The sequence below is a fragment of the Penicillium cinerascens genome (assembly GCF_028974065.1).
Source record: "Penicillium cinerascens strain IBT 15544 chromosome Unknown contig_16_segment0_segment0, whole genome shotgun sequence".
Taxonomy (NCBI): Eukaryota; Fungi; Ascomycota; class Eurotiomycetes; order Eurotiales; family Aspergillaceae; genus Penicillium; species Penicillium cinerascens.
Window position 1 is genome coordinate 3,714,789 of NW_026695286.1, and position 19,076 is coordinate 3,733,864.

General features: G+C 50.7%; 5 protein-coding genes across 5 annotated transcripts; all 5 read left to right on the plus strand.

Annotated features, from left to right (window-relative positions):
* Nucleotides 1–334: 334 nt before the first annotated feature.
* sha1 (putative calmodulin-binding protein Sha1) lies at nucleotides 335–3,476 on the plus strand (the record flags this gene model as incomplete). The annotated part of the gene is made up of 2 exons (XM_058448468.1): nucleotides 335–3,053; nucleotides 3,118–3,476. The coding sequence occupies 2 exons, from the start codon at nucleotides 335–337 to the stop codon at nucleotides 3,474–3,476; spliced, it is 3,078 nt and encodes a 1,025-aa protein (XP_058313879.1).
* Nucleotides 3,477–4,395: 919 nt separating this feature from the next.
* On the plus strand, nucleotides 4,396–6,047 carry N7498_001406 (Zn(II)2Cys6 transcription factor domain-containing protein; the record flags this gene model as incomplete). The annotated part of the gene is made up of 4 exons (XM_058448469.1): nucleotides 4,396–4,455; nucleotides 4,505–5,020; nucleotides 5,072–5,209; nucleotides 5,262–6,047. The coding sequence occupies 4 exons, from the start codon at nucleotides 4,396–4,398 to the stop codon at nucleotides 6,045–6,047; spliced, it is 1,500 nt and encodes a 499-aa protein (XP_058313880.1).
* A 979-nt stretch (nucleotides 6,048–7,026) lies between these two features.
* N7498_001407 (uncharacterized protein) lies at nucleotides 7,027–8,720 on the plus strand (the record flags this gene model as incomplete). Its single annotated transcript, XM_058448470.1, has 6 exons — nucleotides 7,027–7,725; nucleotides 7,799–7,980; nucleotides 8,037–8,117; nucleotides 8,176–8,302; nucleotides 8,358–8,462; nucleotides 8,544–8,720. The coding sequence occupies 6 exons, from the start codon at nucleotides 7,027–7,029 to the stop codon at nucleotides 8,718–8,720; spliced, it is 1,371 nt and encodes a 456-aa protein (XP_058313881.1).
* A 6,308-nt stretch (nucleotides 8,721–15,028) lies between these two features.
* Nucleotides 15,029–17,248, plus strand: N7498_001408 (DUF2457 domain-containing protein; the record flags this gene model as incomplete). The annotated part of the gene is made up of 1 exon (XM_058448471.1): nucleotides 15,029–17,248. One exon carries the CDS (start codon nucleotides 15,029–15,031, stop codon nucleotides 17,246–17,248), a length of 2,220 nt encoding a protein of 739 aa, XP_058313882.1.
* A 561-nt stretch (nucleotides 17,249–17,809) lies between these two features.
* Nucleotides 17,810–19,018, plus strand: sar1 (Arf family GTPase SAR1). The gene is made up of 5 exons (XM_058448472.1): nucleotides 17,810–17,888; nucleotides 18,115–18,218; nucleotides 18,372–18,477; nucleotides 18,540–18,839; nucleotides 18,893–19,018. Exons 1-5 carry the CDS (start codon nucleotides 17,870–17,872, stop codon nucleotides 18,931–18,933), a joined length of 570 nt encoding a protein of 189 aa, XP_058313883.1. The 5' UTR covers nucleotides 17,810–17,869; the 3' UTR covers nucleotides 18,934–19,018.
* Nucleotides 19,019–19,076: the final 58 nt, after the last annotated feature.

A 19,076-nucleotide genomic window follows, 5' to 3' on the forward strand; every position in this document is an offset into this window, starting at 1 on the left:
CCGGTCGGTATTAGATAAGCTCAGTTGCCCTGGACAACGCGCGTGTCAACAGGCCCCAATGTACGCTCTATCGTTGACACGCGGGAGATGCGCGTGGTTGATTGCTTGAGTGGACGTGTCTTGCACATTTAGATCTTATTTCTCATTCTCGGCTCCCACCCTCGAGTGTTTGAATCATTCCACCATCCAACGATCTCACCGCTTCTTTGAGATCAACAACCTGCAAGGGTCAACTCTATTGACGATACAACCTCGAATCTCCATTTCGACGTATCCATCCGACCTATTGATGTTTCCATAGCTCTCCAACCTGCAGTCCAGACAACTCGATAGCATGTCTGGAATCTTGAACGAAGCTGTCACCCCTTGTCCGTCGAGGTCGAGATCCTCAGGCATCGGCGAAGACAGCGGCAGCGAGTGGGCCAGTTTGCTGGAGGGAGACTCATATCGTGAGCCCACTGGACAGATTGAATTTACTACGGAAGTACGAGCACCGACACTTACTGGGGTACGGCCTCGACGAGCCAACCGAGCTAGTTCTGCTTTTCAGATCCTGGAGGATGTGGTGGAGAAGCCCACTGGTCCAGCAGAGAAACGAAAAAGACCAAATGGAGTAACCAGGCTCCCCTCGGATCGCAAATCATCCTTGCTTGCTCAGCCGGCCCAACGATTTCGCCCGAAAGTCAACTTTGCCCCGAGTCCACCATCCCGACTTGTGAAACCAGAAACCGAGACACGACCGAAGACTCGAGGATTCGGAACAAAGGCCGGGGACGGACCCCTACCCGAACTACATCCAAGCTATGGAGAATCACACCAAGTTGGAAACGAAGATGAGCTGAAGAAGCACGTCCGGCGCAATACGGTGTATATCCCACCGGATGATACTACTGTGGCTAGCGTTTTCATGGGGCTGTTCAGTCCACTTTTGAAGCCACGTGGAGATTATCTGCAACAGATTGTGGAAGATACACAGGTCAACACTCTCGAGGCCCGAATCGCAAAGCGTCAAGCGAGAAAATCATCGACGGCGTACGCTCGCAAGGTTCCTCTACAGCCAAGTGCGAAGATTGCCCAGGAAGCCGCAGCAAGGGTCGATGTTGTCGGTAAAAATGGCGGCAAAGAAAATATCCCCCCAGGTACACTCATCGACATTGAAAAGAAGAGCACCACGAAGTTGGTCCCAGCATCAAATCCCAAGCTGGTCAGCACCGTATCGATAGCAAAGCCCGTTTATCGCAATACTGCAAACCAAGCATCGAAGCCAAAGACAGCAGATCTTGTTACTTCAGCACCGAAGAAGGAAGAATGGAAGCGCGATGTGCTGAGAGAAAAACAAGACAATGCGAGATCCCAGCCACCTCGTGTCCATCGTGAACAAGGCTTCTCTAGGGAATCAAAAGCTCCATTCAAAGCCTCCGCATCGCTCAATGCTAGGGCATCTGCTTTGTCGGATCGCCTTGGACATTCAACATCAAATCGCTCTTCAAGAGCTGGAAAAATATCGAAGTTGGAGGAGCTGAACCATCAATATCCCATGCTCATCGACAACATTTCAAAACCTGCACTATATGAAGAGAATTGGCTTTCTCATCAGGAAACAGTGATTACACAGCTAGTGAATGCGTTGTTCGAGTGCACAAATGGCGATTTGGACACCTACGACCCGAATGCTCTTCGCTTGGAATTGCTTGAACTCTACCACACCGAGTACTTCACCCAGCTCTATAGCCGACTGCAAGCGTCCTTGTCATGTGGAAACTTGAGCGTTCCCAAAGACATTCTCTCCCGCAACAGTCGTCTGAGGCACGATCTGGGTCTTCGACGCAGATACCTTGACATTTGGATTCAATCGTATGACCTCCGTGCCCTGACAGCAGCCTTGGAGACGGTTGTTGGTCGAAAGGTTTCAAGTGATGCGGGCTTTTTCGAGACTGGTGCTGAAGCTTTCCAAGAGTGCACTGCAAAGCACCAGAAAACGATACTCCGTAAATTGGAGGGCTTTCTTGAGGCATTCTTGCTGCGCAACGATGACGTTGATCTGTCCGTACCTGGAACCAAGGACAGTTCGACAGAGATTCAAGCGAAGGCTTATCGTCGGACAGTGCTTCGAAGCATCATGATGGTTGTTCTCCTCGACCAGGGACGACAGTCTCTTAGAACTGGTCTTCCATGTCGCCTTTTTGTGGCATCTTCGCCTTTCAAATCTTCTGTTGAAGTACTTCAGGGCTTGGCACGTTTGCTTCTTCCTTCTTGCGGTGATATTATGAAGCCGTTGAGCCATCTTGGTTGCCATCTATCTTACAAGCAGCACCAACTCCAGGAGTATAGCTACCAGATCGACAACATTGCTGTAGACCTGAGAGATGGTGTACGGCTGACCCGCATGGTCGAAATTCTTTTCTTCAATTCAGAACATGTACGGTCTGATGTGGAAGATCAGACGGAGGTCACCCTGTCTACTGGGCAGGCTCTTTCATTGCCAGGGGACGAAAGAGACCTTCCTCTTTCCAAGCACTTGAAATATCCGTGCGTCAGTCGTGCTGCCAAGGTCTTCAATGTACAAATCGCTCTCTCTGCGTTGAGCTCCGTGCGAGGATCTGGTGCGATTGTCCAAGGCCTGCTGGCTGAAGACATCGTTGATGGTTATCGCGAGAAGACCATCGCACTTCTTTGGGCCCTGGTGAGCAAATGGGGCTTGGCTGGTCTAGTCGACTGGGACGACGTTAGCAAGGAAGTCTCACGGCTGAAGCAAAAGGCTCTTTCGCTTGGCCACGAGAATATCCAGTATGAGACTTCGTGCATGGCCAGCAAGTCCAGCGAAGGTGATGAACATGCCCATCTACTTCAACAGTGGGCTGCAATCTTGGCGGCTCTGAGGGGCCTTTCCATCAACAATATGACAACCAAGTTTGCGGACGGAAAGGTTTACGAAAGTATCGTTGATGAATACGAGCCATACATCACTGGCAATCCCCGTCTAGTGACAGCCACGCAGCCCAGTCTATCATTGGAAACACGCCTGCGCTTGCTGGGATGTAGCTCCCAATTCGGTTAGTAGCCTGCAAGAGGAAGCCTACCCTCCATCTCAAGCATATGCTTATAAGTTACGAACAGCACATCTCGTCTCCCCCGGTACATTATCCTCGCACATTCTCGACCGCGATTTCACCCTTGGTGCCCTCGCATTCCTCTGTTCTCGATTGCTCTCGGCATCGAGGCGCTGCCGCGCAGCCACAGTGCTGCAGCGCGCTTGGCGAGCCCGCCTCGCAGTTCAACACAACTTTCGTCGCACCGTTGCCAAGAATCTTGCCACCCACTGCGCAGCCGTTGTTCAAACACGAGACGAGATCCTGTGGGCCAAGGGCGTGATTACTCGACATTGGAGACAGCACAAGGCTCGCCAGCAGTGCAAGGCACACGATTTGCGCAAATTTGACTATCCCCGCGTTAAGACCGCCGGTCGTCGTCTTTGAAACACATTCCACTCTACCAACGGCCCTTGCCGTTCTCGAGAAACCACCGTCACTGGTGCACAGTGACATCCTAACGATTACGAAAGCGACTCGTTCTTTTGAATTTTCATTGATAACCCCTCTTGTTTACGGAGTTTGCGATATCATTGAGCATGGAAGCGCGTTGGGATTTGGTTTTCGGATTCACTCATACCCTCATTAGACATCCCATGCATTCTGTTATGATATCCCATTCGAAATCGATCTTTCCTACTATGATGACAATGCACAGAAGTTACATATCCTGAAGTTCCAAGTTCAAACATGAAAAGCAGATGCCTTGATCTACGAAGCCACGACAGGGCAAAATTCATTTACAACAGCAATTCATGGGTCTGTGTTTTTGCCTCACGTGTCAAATGTCGAATTGTGAAGGCCCGAGAAGTGTCACTCCTTGTAGCACTTAGGTGAATGCAGGTGAGACTGAGCCACCGGAAGAGGACGGACGGTTCGAGTCTTCGCTCGTATAATACGAGGAGATAGGTGAAGTCGACATTGGATTGGATACAAGGTTCTCGGCCCATTCCACTCAGATCTACATAGCTTAAAAGCCAATCCACGAGGGCCAGGAATGACGGATGTGGCGTGTGTAACCACGTTGCGCTTGCACAAATGCGTGCCAACTGCATGCCAACTGCGTGGGCAGTGCAGTCATTATACCGTTCGCCACCTGGCACTCCAAAGGAACCGGATCCATGAAACCCCTCATCGCGGCGGTTGTAATTCGTGTACTCGCCGGGTATTCTGCAGAACGGGACGATCCGGCTCTGGGGTAAACTCAACACGGGAAAGGATCTCCGTGCCAGAAATGACGATGGACCCCAATTCGACCTCAGCTCTCTTTTCTTGCAGCGATTCTTAAGTGCTCGGACTAAACACCATGCCGGGGGCTCCTTGGAGATCCCAGGGCTGCAATACCTGCAGGAGGCGCAAGGTCAAGGTATGCAACCCCCACGATCGCCGTGTCTCGGCGTTATTAACCGCCCCAGTGCGACGGGGAACGACCCCACTGCGCTCGATGTCTTCGAGGTGGCCACCGCTGTGAAGGATACGACCGATCTCGAAAGTTCGTTCATGCCTTCTCTGCGCCCGAGGCCGCTTCGAAAAACCTTCCCGTGACAAAGCGACAACCCCGCAAACAAGATGCCGGCTTTTCGACGATCAACGTCAACACGCAGATCCGATCCCAGCTCTTTTCCCTATTCATCGATTCCTATATTCCCTCCCGACCGCTTGGCCAGATTAAATTCCGATGTCAGCCGGCTCCGAATTTATTCGAGGTATTCCCCGCCCTCATGAATGGCAGTAATAGCCAATTACTGGACCGGGCGATATCTGCGCTTGCCTCTGTCTTCGTGGGCAATAAAATCGGCAATGAGCAGTTGATTCGGCATGGGGTTGAGCTGTACAACAATGCCATTCAAGTGTTTGCACGTCTTATACCGCAATCGGGGCTCCCGGTTCAAGAGGTTCTCTGTGCAAACGTCGTGTTTCAATTATACGAGGTAATCCGTTTCCTACTTGGAAGCTTCCATGGAGATATCTAACACGTTCAGCTCATAAATTGCACCTCCGGGTTCTCTGGATGGACGGCGCACATGGAAGGCGCCAATGCCGTGCTTGCTCGACACGAGCAGTTCCTGGAAAGGGACGAACTGACCAGAATGTTACTTCGCCAATTGAGGCTATCCAATGTGAGTCCAGGCTTCTACCTTGATCCGTTGGAATGAAATCTGATCCAGACAGATCTTCCATGCCATAGGAAAATCCAAGTCAGCCATCGCTTTCTGTCCAATGTGGCGATTCTTATCACCCAAAGACTCGGATGACCCCATCGACGAAATCATCGATATTCTCATGGCCTGCACCAGTCTCCTCGAACAAATGAACGATGTGCGGTTTACATCTGACTCTGAGCAATTAATGCAACAGTGTTGGGATCTCAACATGCAAACCATGCTATGGTACGAGAAACTCGAGTCGATCCATGGAAAACCGCTCTACACCAAGATTCCGGACGATACCAGCATCCCTCGGAGCCAATCCAGCAAAAGCTTCTTACCAGAAAGATATGAATTCTCAGCCCTCGACGTCGCAGAGTCACATATGCTCTGTTGGACTGCAATGCTCATAATGTACTCTATTTTCCATCGACTGGAGGTGCAGAAAGAGCATCTTCACCCCGGTTATACCTCCGACAACGAAGTAGCCGAAACCTTCCTTGAAGGAGCGCAGCACTACGCCACTCAAATCTGTCTCGGCGTGGGTTACTTCCTCCAGCCACATATGCACATTCTTGGTGGGCATAACTTGCTCTTCCCGGTCAGCATGGCATCGCAGTTGTTCCATAGCAACGGACTGCTCGACCAGTACCAGTGGTGTCAGGAAGTCTTCGCTGCCCTTGAGGCCACTGGGCTTGGGCTAGCCAGTGTTTTGCAGGGAACACCGTGGTCCAGATATAAACAGATCAGCAGCCCAACGACGGTTGCTGTTGAAGCTGAAGATAGCCCTGGAGAGGGAGATGATATGTAGGTGCGCGACGAGCTGTATCATTTTACTGTGATTTTATATATATTCAGTGTATATTTTCATGAAAAGCGCATGCAATTTCATACCTGTGCTATGCTATTCCGATAATGCAGAGCTCATAAGAAGGCTTACATAACCGCTGCAATGCTCTCTGTTTCAATGACGGGCACTAGCAAAGTTATAAAGAACGCCTGTCGAATTAATCATAAAGGCTGCTATGTACCCACCCATTATTTCTGAGTGGGCTCGTTCTTTGTGTTGTGTTCTTCTGCCTTCTTGAGACTTCGGCCAATATCATCCTTTTCTGTCGTGCTTAACGGCTATGCAGAATCCATCTGTGAAACTTTTACATTGGTTTATTCCTCCATATATGGATTTGTTGTCAAATGGCCCTCAAGTCAAGCTTCGGCACTACCTTTCGGTACTTTCAAAAATGCGAAAAGATCGAAATGCCTATTGTCTACTTTTAAGAGGTAAGGCTCCGCCCTATAACCAAGTATGTAATAGTATAGTGACGACAGGCTTGACTTATATACTTCAATTGCCTCCCAATCTAAATTGAATGGGTTTTTGTGATGCAGATACTTGGCAGCTGTTGGTTTTCTCTAGTTAGCGGCGATCAATATCACATCAATGATTACTGTCTGGAGAGGAACGGATTGCATCTTTTGAATGAAATTATGCCGTTGCCATTAAAATGATAGATCTTTCAAGTTCTGAATTGTAGGAGAAAACCATCTATATTAGGCGTCTTTTCGATTTTCATAATTGCTAACACTAACACCAATGTAGATGTCGTCATGTAGTCTTTCAACCCAGATTTCGCACCTGTGCAATGCCTCTGTTGCTGACAAATGTGTCAAATATAAATTCTTTTGCTTTCTATATACTCCATCAAATTCACAACTTCAATCCTTCATTTCGAATTGTATAATTAGGGCATGATTGAAAGGATTTCTGGACAGAAAACCTCTTCACCAAGATGAACTTTCTTTCCTGCTTGTTTCGTTGGCAAAAGGTATCTTTCCATTATTGTTCCAACTCATATCAAATTTTGGAGAAGCAATCGACGTCTGAAAGCGCTGATCGCTCGCAAAAATCGTTTGCCGATTTCTGCAAAGAATGCGTCCCACCCTTTTGTAGCCTGAGCCCTGTCCTGTTCAATGGCCACCTTCAAACTGCATGGACTCAATTTGACATTGAGGATATTCCGGTCTATTACAAACGCAAATTGTTCGACTCCGATGATTCCTCTTACAGCGGACAGTTCTCGGTTGACTTTGTGGTACGCCCGTGCGTCGACAACCGTGTCGTTTCCCAGACCAAACCAGATGCAGAGCTTCCAGCTCGTACGACCTTCTTTGAACCCCAAGAAGAGATCGATTTCATATCTACAGAAGATTCCAGACCAATTCTCCTTGTCCCTCATGGGATGTCTGGGGGATCTCATGAAACGTATATACAGCACGCCCTTGCTCCTCTTGTGACACACGAAGGAGGATGGGAGGCCTGTGTCATCAACTCAAGGGGTTGCGCCGGGTCCAAATTGACCACTGGTCTTCTTTACAAGGCACGATCTACTTGGGATTTCCGGCAGGTCGTGAGTTGGTTCAAGGAGCAATTCCCAAATAGGCCACTTTTTGGAATGGGCTTCTCCATCGGGGCAGTCATGTTGACGAATGTATGTTCCGGTCTCTCCCTCCCGCCTCCAAAAAGAATTTAATTATGATTTTTCTGGCAAAGATGAAACTAAGTCTGATATGACAATGAGGCAGTATTTAGCCGAAGAGGGTTCAAATTGCCCGCTCAGAGCTGCTGTTATGGTCTCCAACCCATGGAAGTTGGACTTTGCATCACATGCTCTCCAGCGGTCTTGGATTGGATCGGAAATTTATTCCAAAATACTAGGTCACAATATGAAAAATATCATCAAAAGGTAAGCTATCACTTAGGACTATGAATATAGCGGTAAGAAATTGACTTTATACATAGAAACAAAGATATAATTACACAAACACTAAGAATTGACCCGGAAGCCGTCGAGAGAATAAATTATGTTCAAAATTTTGACCGGTAAGTGGTTCAAAAATTTGATCTCGGTTTGAAGGTTCTGCCTAGTTTCTCATTAAAGCAGCGAGATCCAGTGTCCAACATGGGGCTATCCGACAGAAGATGCGTACTACCGAGATGCTTCTTGTGTTGACACAATGCTTGCTATTCGAATCCCATTTTTAGCCATTCAAGCCCTGGATGATCCGGTAAGGGAAGTTGAAGCGGCAAGTAGAGAAAGAAACTGACTAAAAACTTCTCAAGATAGCTACCAAAGACGCAATACCATTTGCAGAGTTCAATAAAACCCCCTTTGGAGTACTATGTGTTACACCTGGTGGCGGTCACTTGGGTTGGTTTGAGGCCGGGGTGAGCGTTGGTTTGTGAAACCGGTACATACGATATGTTTGCTTTTCCCAAATCGTGACTAACACTACGCTTTTAATAAAGACTACCAATTTCCTCAACAAATTGGCAAAGGAAGTGGATCTGGATGAATCTATCAAGCTCAATAAAAACCTGGATATCGAGCCTCTGGTGAAAGGCGAGGCCTCAAAGGAACGTCTGCAATTATTCAATCCACAAAGGCTGCAGCCGGGAAATCTAAAATTGAGAGCAAAACTCTGAAATATGGTTGATGGTGATAACTGAAGGAGAGCCTAGTTAGCCTTAATTTAGAGAAAATAGACTGGTAATTCTGAAGAAGTTATCCCTTGGTATGTGTTGCAACTTTTTCAGGAGAGATCCATCCCTTATGCTAGGACCTCTATAAGAGAGTTTCCTAAGAACCTATATAGAAACTAACGCTATGTGATCGCACAAAGGAATAAAAAGCACTCTTCTATAATTAATAAACTCTCTTCCTTAAGGTAGTCACAATCGCATAGTTGAAGTTCCAGTTTATATACTTGCAGTTCCATCTAGTTCTTCACCTGGTCTAATCCCTAGCCCTAACACGGCGCTAAAGGGTAGAACGAGGGACTTAGAATCGGTTTACTGCGCTGCGTATAGAGCTGATTTCTTTATTTTTAATGGCCTGTATAGCTCATAAAAGGCGGCTCTCCTGTTCGATAGACTTTTGGGCTATTTGAGAGCGGTTTAGTGGCATAGTGGTACGCGAAAAAGTTGTTGGGTGGCCGACTCGGTGGTTTGGCCCACCGGTACTGAATTACGTTAACTACTAAGCACGCACTGAACACTCACTAACGTATTTCCCAAGCGAATTTCCCAAGCGAGTGGCCATCTTCAAAACACCATAGTAAACGCGATATTATACCATCTTATATCTCGACAACAATAGACTACGATAAAGTCTTCTTCTAGTACTATATTTGCTATAGCATATCTAGCCTATTTACAAGGCCTAGGGAGATTTAGTGGTACGATGATTCAGTAATATGTATTTGTAGTTAAAACATCTAAATTACAGCGTGTTTTATGGTAACATAATAAACCAATCATTGCACTAACTTAAAGTTAGTATATACTATTTCTTATGCCAAACAATGCTAGTATCAGGAGGATGAAGTAAAAATAATCATTGTTGTTGAGAAATGAGGGTGTAAAATATCGCGTTTACCATGATGTTTTGAAGATGGCCACTCGCTTAGGAAATAAGTTATGCATGACTAACCACGCAGAGCGTCACTGGTCACATGACAGTACCATGATCACTGAGCCTGAGCCCATGCTGAAGTCTACAGTACTCAGTGATCCTAAGCCTGAGCGCCATAAAAGTTGCGGCAGCCTAGATAGGAAAGGCCCCACCTGGCAGACTTTATCCCGTCTATATAGGTGCATATATCGCACATTTCGTAAACAAACAACGGTCAACGCAACCCCAAACCGCTTGACCGCTTGAAACGTCCGAGCCCAGCAACATAAATAGCTCACCACCTTGGCAAGGGCCTTAAATCAACCGGGGTGAATATACAGGGATGAACCGGGTACGCAGACAAATGAGGAAGAGAGCGAGGAAGAAACGCAGGAAGACGCGTGTTGATCGCCCGCGTAGTCGCCGTTCGCACTTCTTCCACCGCGAGTACATACATCTATGTATCCACGCTCTATCCGTGAACTGTACATATACAGTGGCTGGGATTCATCATCTCGAAAGATGATCCGGTGGCGTCGCTACGTGCTTTCAGCCCCATCTTATCATGATATCACAGCCCCCACCACTTCTATTTTCGTTGAGTCAAAGGCACCAGGTACTATTCCTAGTGAAGATCAGCTCCACCGTGCGTGGGATGACATCGTACTAAACACCCATGCCCGAACGCCTAAGCTGTGATGACGACATGAGACTCGGGATAAGGGCTGACGCCCCACGCGCGTTCACGGGCGCACATGACATTTCCTCGACCGACCGGAGAAGACAACAGGCTTGAAAACCATTCATTGCGCCGAGTGTGCTTGGACGCCGTGCGGGACGTTTCGGCACTCACTGGCGAGTGCTGTGATGCACTGAGCGCGGCCCGGTGACCTGTGTTCTCGGCCAACCAGGTTCGTGAGAGTTGCCGGTGCTTGTCGATCGGTGTTCTAACTTATAGTTTGGCGAGGGCTTTTGTTTTGCTGGTGTACTGTATCGGGAAACTACTGATACGGTGTTGTATTGGCCCCATGCGATTTGCAGTTCGTGTTGTACTGTATGTTCGGTGCAGGGAAGCTGATGGGCACTAGGCTTGTTCCATGACGGTGGCTTAGGTCCCCTAGGAGTCTCATTCGGTCTTAGTGTCAATCCTGTGCATTGGCAGACTTCTATATTTGCACCATAGGCAGATTCATTAAGGGGGCGCAGCATCGCAGACAGCCCGGGTGCCTTGCGTGTAGAGAAACTCCGTATACAATCTGACCACGGCGCGAAGGCAATCTCCCAGATCGGATCGATCCAATTCAAAACGAGAACCAAGCCAAGCCTGTAGCCGTCGACCTCGCTAGCGCTGCCACTGCCACTGCAAGGCTCCTGGACTGCATTGGTTGCACGACGCGACGACTTGGCGCCAAAACAATAGCTAAAACAATAGCCAAAGCTCTCCACAGATGATTGCCAAGACACCTCCTTGATGCTTCAGGGGCAGTGTGATCGCCATGATCGCCCTTGGCGTGGTTCATTTGCAATTGCATCGATTATGCAGTCCACTGTGTGACGATAAGGACTTGGCGCCGAGGCCATCAACCCCTGAGTATTGAACCTTCTCGAGCCAAGATCTTGAAGAAAGGGGGGTCTGCAGCCCTGGTCCACTCGCTCGGAGAGAGTGGAGTCTCCCTGCTCGTTGACAGCTTCCGCTCATGCTTCTCGCGTTGAGAGTAACACCGGTCGCATTCTGAAGACTCGCCCGGGTTCTTGGCAGTCTGAAGTATCGGGCGTTGTCGCCAAGCACCGCAGCGGAATGGACTGGACCCGTGTCTCCCGCAAATTGCCGTCTCCCTGTGTGCTGGACGATCTGGTCAAGACTGGTACATGATTAGGGGTGAAACTCAAGAGGAACTTCTTGGCGAGGGGTATTTGGGCGATCTGGTTTCATTAGTGGTTTCGAGTGGTCGACCTGATGCGATTGGTACGGTAGTATGTGTTGGACGAGACAGGGGGCACATGTCTTCTGATCTAGATACGGTTTGCACCGAGTCTCGTAGACTCGGTCATATAGCAGACCGGGCAACGTCCGGGAGGACTAGAGTCAGCACGGAGTATTGTAGCATTGCGAAAGCGACTTGGCCCTATGCACCAAACCGGGCACTCGGGACATGAAACGCTGCCTGCGGTCGCGACGTTGGGACAGAGCAGGTGGCTTGGGTGATCCAAGGTTCCCATGTGAACTTGCGAGTTTCACTGCAACATCGACGGTGAACACGACTTGTATTGTGCGCAGGGTACAATGCCGGGGATATCCGATGTATGAAATAGATTTCAAATTTCGTCTAGTGCACCAAATCAAGTGCCTGCCAGAGACACGAATTTTGGAACCCTAAGGAAGCCGAAACCCTACCTTAGGGTACGTTCCCAATTGATCATGGATAAATTGCAGGGGCAATTACGACAGCCGCTGTCAAAGCGATGAACTGTCGCAGCTTAACTGTTTCTGGGCGCAGTCGCAGGCGAGTGGAGAGAGCCGATAAAATGCCTCATACAATTGACTCCAGTTCCACGCGCTACTGCGCACTGCACTGTGCGCTTTCCTCTGTTAACTCAATTCTTCCCGCGTTTTCGTACTCGACCTACTTGCATATGCTAAAGGACTCCACTTCCCCGGTTGATGTTCCGGTCAACTCTTGTGCGTCTGTCTGGTGCCAGCCGCTGGCCCCAACCGAGACACCACTCGCACAGTTCGCACCTTATACTCCGTAGATGTACGGTGCTAAATGACCCCACGCTTCGAACAACGGTCCCGTCTGGTGCCAGCGCAGCGCTTAGCTTTGGGATGATTTTCGTAGATTTGGAGTTCTCGGGAGATGAGGGGGTTCTTCTTGGCCCGTTCCATAATCTTGGGCCACCCTCATTGACATCACTAGATGATTGGACATGCTGAGTCTTTGTGTGGAGATTTTTTGTCTCCGGCATTTACTAGGTACACGAGAGATTAACATTACTACGAATCTCGTATCGGTAACCATACCTAGGAAGTACCCAGTCGATCGACAGGATCTCGTGCCCATACATACGTGCTTCTCTTCCCCTCAGTCGGAGAAAATCCCTCGGAAATGCAAAACCTTGAGACCTTGTTGGAACATCCTGGACTGACGCGCAAGAAGCTTCGCGCTCGAGTTCAGTGAATTCTGACCGGTTCGTGCGCGAAATGGAGTGGTCTCCTAGGGGCATTGCCCAACGCAACCGGGGCCATGCCTGCTCACACAGATGAAGTATGGGGTGATCGCGAAGCTTGTCATGATCTCAGAGCCCTAGGGCTGCACCGAGCGGATTGGAGGATTGTATGATTCGTGCTCCAAGTACCTACCTGGGTACCTTTCCAACTCTCTTCGGGTACTCCCCATGTACACTGTACACTGCTTGCCAATGGGTCCGATCCCGTGGATGATCCGGATTGCGGCTGACCGCTTCTCTGTCCCGTCGCGGTAGCCCTCACCAGCAGAGGCGATTGGTGCCCGTAAGGTCATTTGATTCAGTAATGAAAATGCGATATTATCGGAGTTGCGGTGGGGTCGGCGGGTTTACAGTAGACACACGTTTCACCGCAGGAACACATCGTGGTATACCGATTCTTTTGTTTGGTCCACGCGACTACGATTTACTTTGAACTGTACTTCGCCACGGGCATGACGGAGATCAACGAGGAGACAAAAAGACGCCTGGCGTACTACTGGCATACTACGGGCTTACTGAATCTCTTGGCGTCATGTCGAAAGCGCCTGCTTCTGGGCTGGTGCATACCTGACAGGCTGATTGAGCTGCACGGGTGATCATTGGTCTGTATACCAAGACTGATCTGCCGGGCAGGTAGCCACCATCACCCTGGGGTGGATGAAGTGTCCGGTGAGAACAGATGCTTTCCACCCGGAGAGGCCCGATCGGTGCGTACGGGTAAATCTACGTCAGAGGAGTCCGCATCAGGGAACAAGGGAAAAGTCGGCCATTGAATACCAAGCATTCCAGCGCGGGCTGCCAATCCGAGGGGAGTAGTAGAATCCGACACATGAGGAGAAACATATGACGATGGAGGAAGCGCGCTGTGCGCACGACAAGAGGAACAGTGCTGAGGAATACTACAGTTTCCTACAGGTTACTTGGGGTCAAGGGCTCTCACTTTCCCACTAGTCATGACGGTACTAGTGTGGACCTCGAGAGTTGGCCCGGTGGGACTAGCGTCCAACCAAAGAGGGTTCAGGCACAGGAACAGGCCGCTTTGGGCTCCCCTTACGCTGCGTTACGCTGATTCAGCACCGTGGACGGGGGATGTCGGGTTGGATTACCGTACCAGTACCGTACCCCGCCCTCGTGGCGCTGCATTCATCCATTTTGTCGAGGACTGGAATGCGGGCAAAGAGCCAGATGGAGATTTCTAGGGTGGTCAAGGCGGCGGTATGTTAGATCTACTAGATATGATAGCATCTACCACGGAGTATTTCGCGAACGACGAAGAAACAACCGATCATTGTGCATGTAAGTAATTGCCCGGGTCGGCCTGAAGCGGTTTAGTCGACACAGAAATGCCTCATAGCTAGTAGCCGACCACCAACTCGACACACAATGGTCATCGCATCCACCGGGTTTCAGCGAAATTGATGATCTCTCTGCATGCGTCAGGATCGAGTGACTTTCGTGCACCGAACCGTTTTGGCCCTTCCGACACAAAGACAATGCAAAAAAATAAATAAAAATAAATAGCTCACTACTATTTTCGAGGCGCAGGAACCATATCCCCGTACTGCAAGCTGCAGGTGGGTCCTTGGAACAAGCGTGGAAGGGAGGTTGTGGCGGGAAAAAAAGAAAAATTCAAAAATCCAGAAAAAAAAAATATCCCCCGCTAAACCCAAAGCAGCGGCCCCGTCCTCCGGCGTATCGTCACTCACGCCTTGCCCTCTTCCCCCCCCCCATGAAGCGGGTTTATACTGTGACCTTCTTCCCTCTTCATCTTTTCCCCCCTTCCATATTTCTCTGCTTTAAAACATTCCTTTTATTTTTTTCAACTCTCCACTCTCCACTCGACAGCACAGACTCCTTGGCGCTAAGCCGAGAGGTATTCTGCGGACTCAAAGCCATTTTCTACGACTATTCCTCTTGGCGGCACCCTCCAGTCATTCTTCTTCTTTGGTCCTTTGCCCCCCAGTCATGCGCTTTATATCATGACAAGCGTCCTTTGCGGGACTGTGTTGTGCCCTCTGGGTCGATCGTGATCGATATTCGAGAGAGCGGCGAAGTATAACCATACCGTGACCTTCGCCACTTTTGATCTTGTCCAACCGCTTTGTTTGGAAACATGGCTCAATCCGATGGTCAAGGTCGACCGTTCTCGTTTCATAACCTCTTGAAGATGCTGCTTTCGACCAACTCGTCCACGCAGCCGGCTCACGACGACGCCGAGCTCGTGGACGACTTGGACGAGCCTCCTGATCAGCACATATTCCACGCCACCCCGATGCACACCGAAGATGCTATCACCTTCTCCCGACCCTCCATGGGAGATCGCAAAGAATCCCTCCTCACCCGCGCTCTCAAGACCAGTCCTGAAATGTCCCCTATCGATTCTCATTCCGCACTCCACGACTCTTCCTACAACTACCGCTCCTACCCTCACAGCAACATCAGTGGCATCTCCACGGCCGAGTTGACCAGTGATGGCGGCATGACCAGTCCGTCCATTGCCAACTCTCCGAGCCCGCCACTTCCTTCCCAGATGATGGGCAAGGCGCCCGCTCCCATGGCCGGCATGAAGGATCATACGCCGAAGGTCAAGGTTGTGGACTCCAACGAGACCTCTGTTGAAGCAAACCTTGGACGTAAGCGCTGTATCAGCTTCGCCTGCCGCCCCAAGGCCGACTCAAACGAACAAAAAGCCGCTGCGCCACCGGCTCGCCAACCAAGCCCCCAGAATGTCAAAGCCGCTCCGGAACCCCCGACACGCAAGTCCACTCTCACTTTCGTCTGCCCTGGACGCCAGGCGGCCATCTCAAGAGAACGTTCTCCGGCTCGCAAGTTTACCCTTCGATCAAAGAGCCGTGGCTCTCCCGCCCCTTTTGCTCGCAAGTCATCCTCCGATCATGCCGAAAGCTCCAAGCAGAAGGAGATCACTGCGATCACTATTCCCAAGGGCGTCCCCACCAGTGGTCTAGGCAAGTTCGAGGAATCAGAGGCCACTCGGTTCCATGAGTTCGCCAGCTCCATCGATGAGGATGATGAGTGGGTGACCAAGTCAACCGAGTACCCCGAAAAGATCACCTTGAGTGACTGCATGAAGAAGGAGAACGCCATTCGACGACTCGGTGAAGAGGCCGAGGAGGAAGCTCAGGATGAAGAAGATGAGGACGACGACATTGAAGACGTGGCCGACGACGGTTCCACCGTTCACGACTTTTCCTCGGATGATGGCAACGAGTCTGATAACGAGGCTGGCTTCGCGGACTCGGACGACAGTGATGACGATGGCTCAGACTACGAGTTCTGGGCCCCCTCGGTTGCTGTGCAAGAACCCAGTGTGCTCTCTATCGACATCATTTCCCCGACAATCGAACGTCGTGCCTCCAACACCTCCTTCGACTCTATGACCGATGACCACCAGAACTGGCTGCCGGCACCCGTTCAACGGATCCCTGGCCGTCACTCTCCCAAGGGTCTGCGCATGCGTCCGGGAACTCCCAACCTGCCTGATAGTACCGACTTTGTCTGTGGAACCCTAGATGAGGACCGTCCTCTCGAGGCTGCGTACAAGTCCTGCATGGAGCAACGACGTCTCGAGAAGCTCGTCCTCATCCCCCAAGACATTGATCCTAGCTTCCCGACAAGCGACCCAGAGGACGAGGAAGATCTGGAAGATCTTTCCGGTGATCTGGACTCCGTCGTGCTCGAGCCCCCTCGTGGCCGGGTCGAAGGCCAGTCCCGCAAGACTTCTCCAAAGCACTCGCCGAAGCGCATTGTTTCTCCACCGCCGCCTCGCCGTGCTGGCCGTACCTCTCCGAAGCGTCTCAAGTCTCCGCCTCCTCGAACCCGGGCCAAGTCTCCACCCCCTCGAGTCCGGGCCAAGTCCCCTTCTCCGGAGAAATGGACACTGTCAGAGAACATGCCCGTTATCCAGTCGCCGCAAGGCCTCAACATTAGCCATCTTGTTCAACGACCGCCTATCGTCCGCACCAAGTCGCTGCCTAGGACGCCGAACCCGTTCTTCACTGGCATGCAAAAGTCCCATCGCTGGCAGGGCATCCATACCTTGGCCGAATCACCGGAGCGTGAGCGCTCGCATACCCGCGAACCTGTTCATACAAGAGGACCCGTCGATATTGTCGAGGGCCTCGAAAAGAAGCGCCAGAAACGAAAGGAAAAGTTCTGGCGCCAACATTGCCGTAAAGCTGCCAAAGAGCAAGCTGTGCGGCGGCCGATTCCCGGCAAGGGAGCCGAACGGATGAAGGAGCTTGGCCTCGAAGTTGCTGAGAGGTGCAGAGCTTACGGTGTCGGTCAAGACGCCCAGCTCGTCCTATCCGTTTAGGTTACCCAAGGACCATTTTTGATGTCCTATAATTATCCCTGGAAAACTATTTTCTGTACATATCTACTTCTCTTCCCCATATTTGGCCCGCTACGACCCCGGGTTACCATTCGCTCTTACATACTTAGCCAACTTTGTGTCATCCACTTAGTTTTTCTTATACTTCTACCTCTACCTCTATTAATTCGAGGGAAAGCTGTCTTTTGCATCTTTCTTTTTTCCTGCCTATGTTCTCTGAGGAGGCTTCTTTCCCTTCGAGTTTGCATGGTTGCGGTTGCATATACCCCTTATCTGAATTTGCTGCATTTGTGGACACAGTCGGCGGGTCAGTCTCGGCCTGAATCAAATACTATATACTATACTGGATACCATATCAGCTCCATCTGTAGTAGTAGAACACATCTCTGGAGAGTACTGAGACTAAGGATTCGATGGAATTCGTCCACCGCCGATCCCTTGCTGCCTGAGGCCGTCAACCTCCCGAAAACAACATCCAACTCTGTCTTCTTGCCCTCTTTCCCCCTCCATCCACTCCGTCGCCTCCCTCTCGTCCGCGATTCCCAGCATCCGATTTCCTTTGTCCGGGCTTTCTATCCATCCTCTTAGCTCCTCGATTCCGCTATGTGGCTCGTCAACTGGTGTAAGTGCCCGATCCGGCCTTCTACCCAGCCCAGTCGCCGCACCCCAAGCAATCCAAACAAGGGCGCTGGATCTCAGTGATGCCTTCTGCGGACTTCACGGGTGATGCGTGTGACTCTGCTAGATAGTAGACACACGCCAATACCCCCCGGCGCCAAGGCTTTGGTCTGCGGCTTCACACCGGGATCCTTGAAAATCTGCGTTTTACTGATTACCTCTCATCACAGTCTACGATGTCCTGGCTTCGCTCGGCCTGCTGAACAAGCACGCCAAGCTGCTTTTCCTCGGTCTGGATAACGCCGGCAAGACTACGCTGCTGCACATGTTGAAGGTGAGTGGAGGAGTGTGAAGGCATCCAACGTGATCGGGGTCTGGACCGAGGTTCGACTCGGCGCTGCATGGCGGATGTACCCGCTCGTAGCATCGATCGATGTATGCTTTTGTGTCTTGATGAATGATGTGCTGACGATTGGTATCCGCATAGAACGACCGAGTCGCTGTCCTCTCGCCCACCGCCCACCCGACCTCCGAGGAGCTGGCTATCGGCAACAACCGCTTCACGACCTTCGATCTGGGTGGTCACCAGCAGGGTGAGTCAAGCCCCTAGGAAATGACACGGGGAAGGAAATAGCTAAATGAAGGATAATCACAGCCCGTCGTCTCTGGAAGGACTACTTCCCCGAAGTCAGCGGTATCGTCTTCCTCGTCGATGCCAAGGACTACGAGCGCTTCCCCGAGTCCAAGGCCGAGCTTGACGCTCTTCTGGCCATGGAGGACCTCGCCAAGGTTCCCTTCCTTGTCCTCGGAAACAAGATCGACCACCCCGACGCCGTGAGTGAGGACGAGCTGCGCCACCAGCTGGGTCTGTACCAGACCACCGGCAAGGGCAAGGTCCCGCTCGAGGGAATCCGGCCCATTGAGCTGTTCATGTGCAGTGTCGTCATGAGACAGGGTGAGTAGTGCATCTGCACTCTGCGTCCACGCAAATTGGCTAATAACTGATAGGCTACGGCGAGGGTATCCGCTGGCTGTCCCAGTACGTCTAAGCTACCGGCTTAGTCCTAAACACCACACCAGACCAAATTGGTATTCCACGTCTTGACCCAAGTTTGGAAATCGCTTTACCCCTTCACCCTCCCCTCTGCTTCTCTACCTTTTCCGGAGTTGCTGTTCTATATCCTATCCCCCA

Coding starts and splice junctions, on each gene's coding strand:
- sar1 (XM_058448472.1), top strand. Junction 18,219..18,371: donor CGCTGCTGCACATGTTGAAG/GTGAGTGGAGGA, acceptor GTATCCGCATAG/AACGACCGAGTCGCTGTCCT. Junction 18,840..18,892: donor CAGTGTCGTCATGAGACAGG/GTGAGTAGTGCA, acceptor AATAACTGATAG/GCTACGGCGAGGGTATCCGC.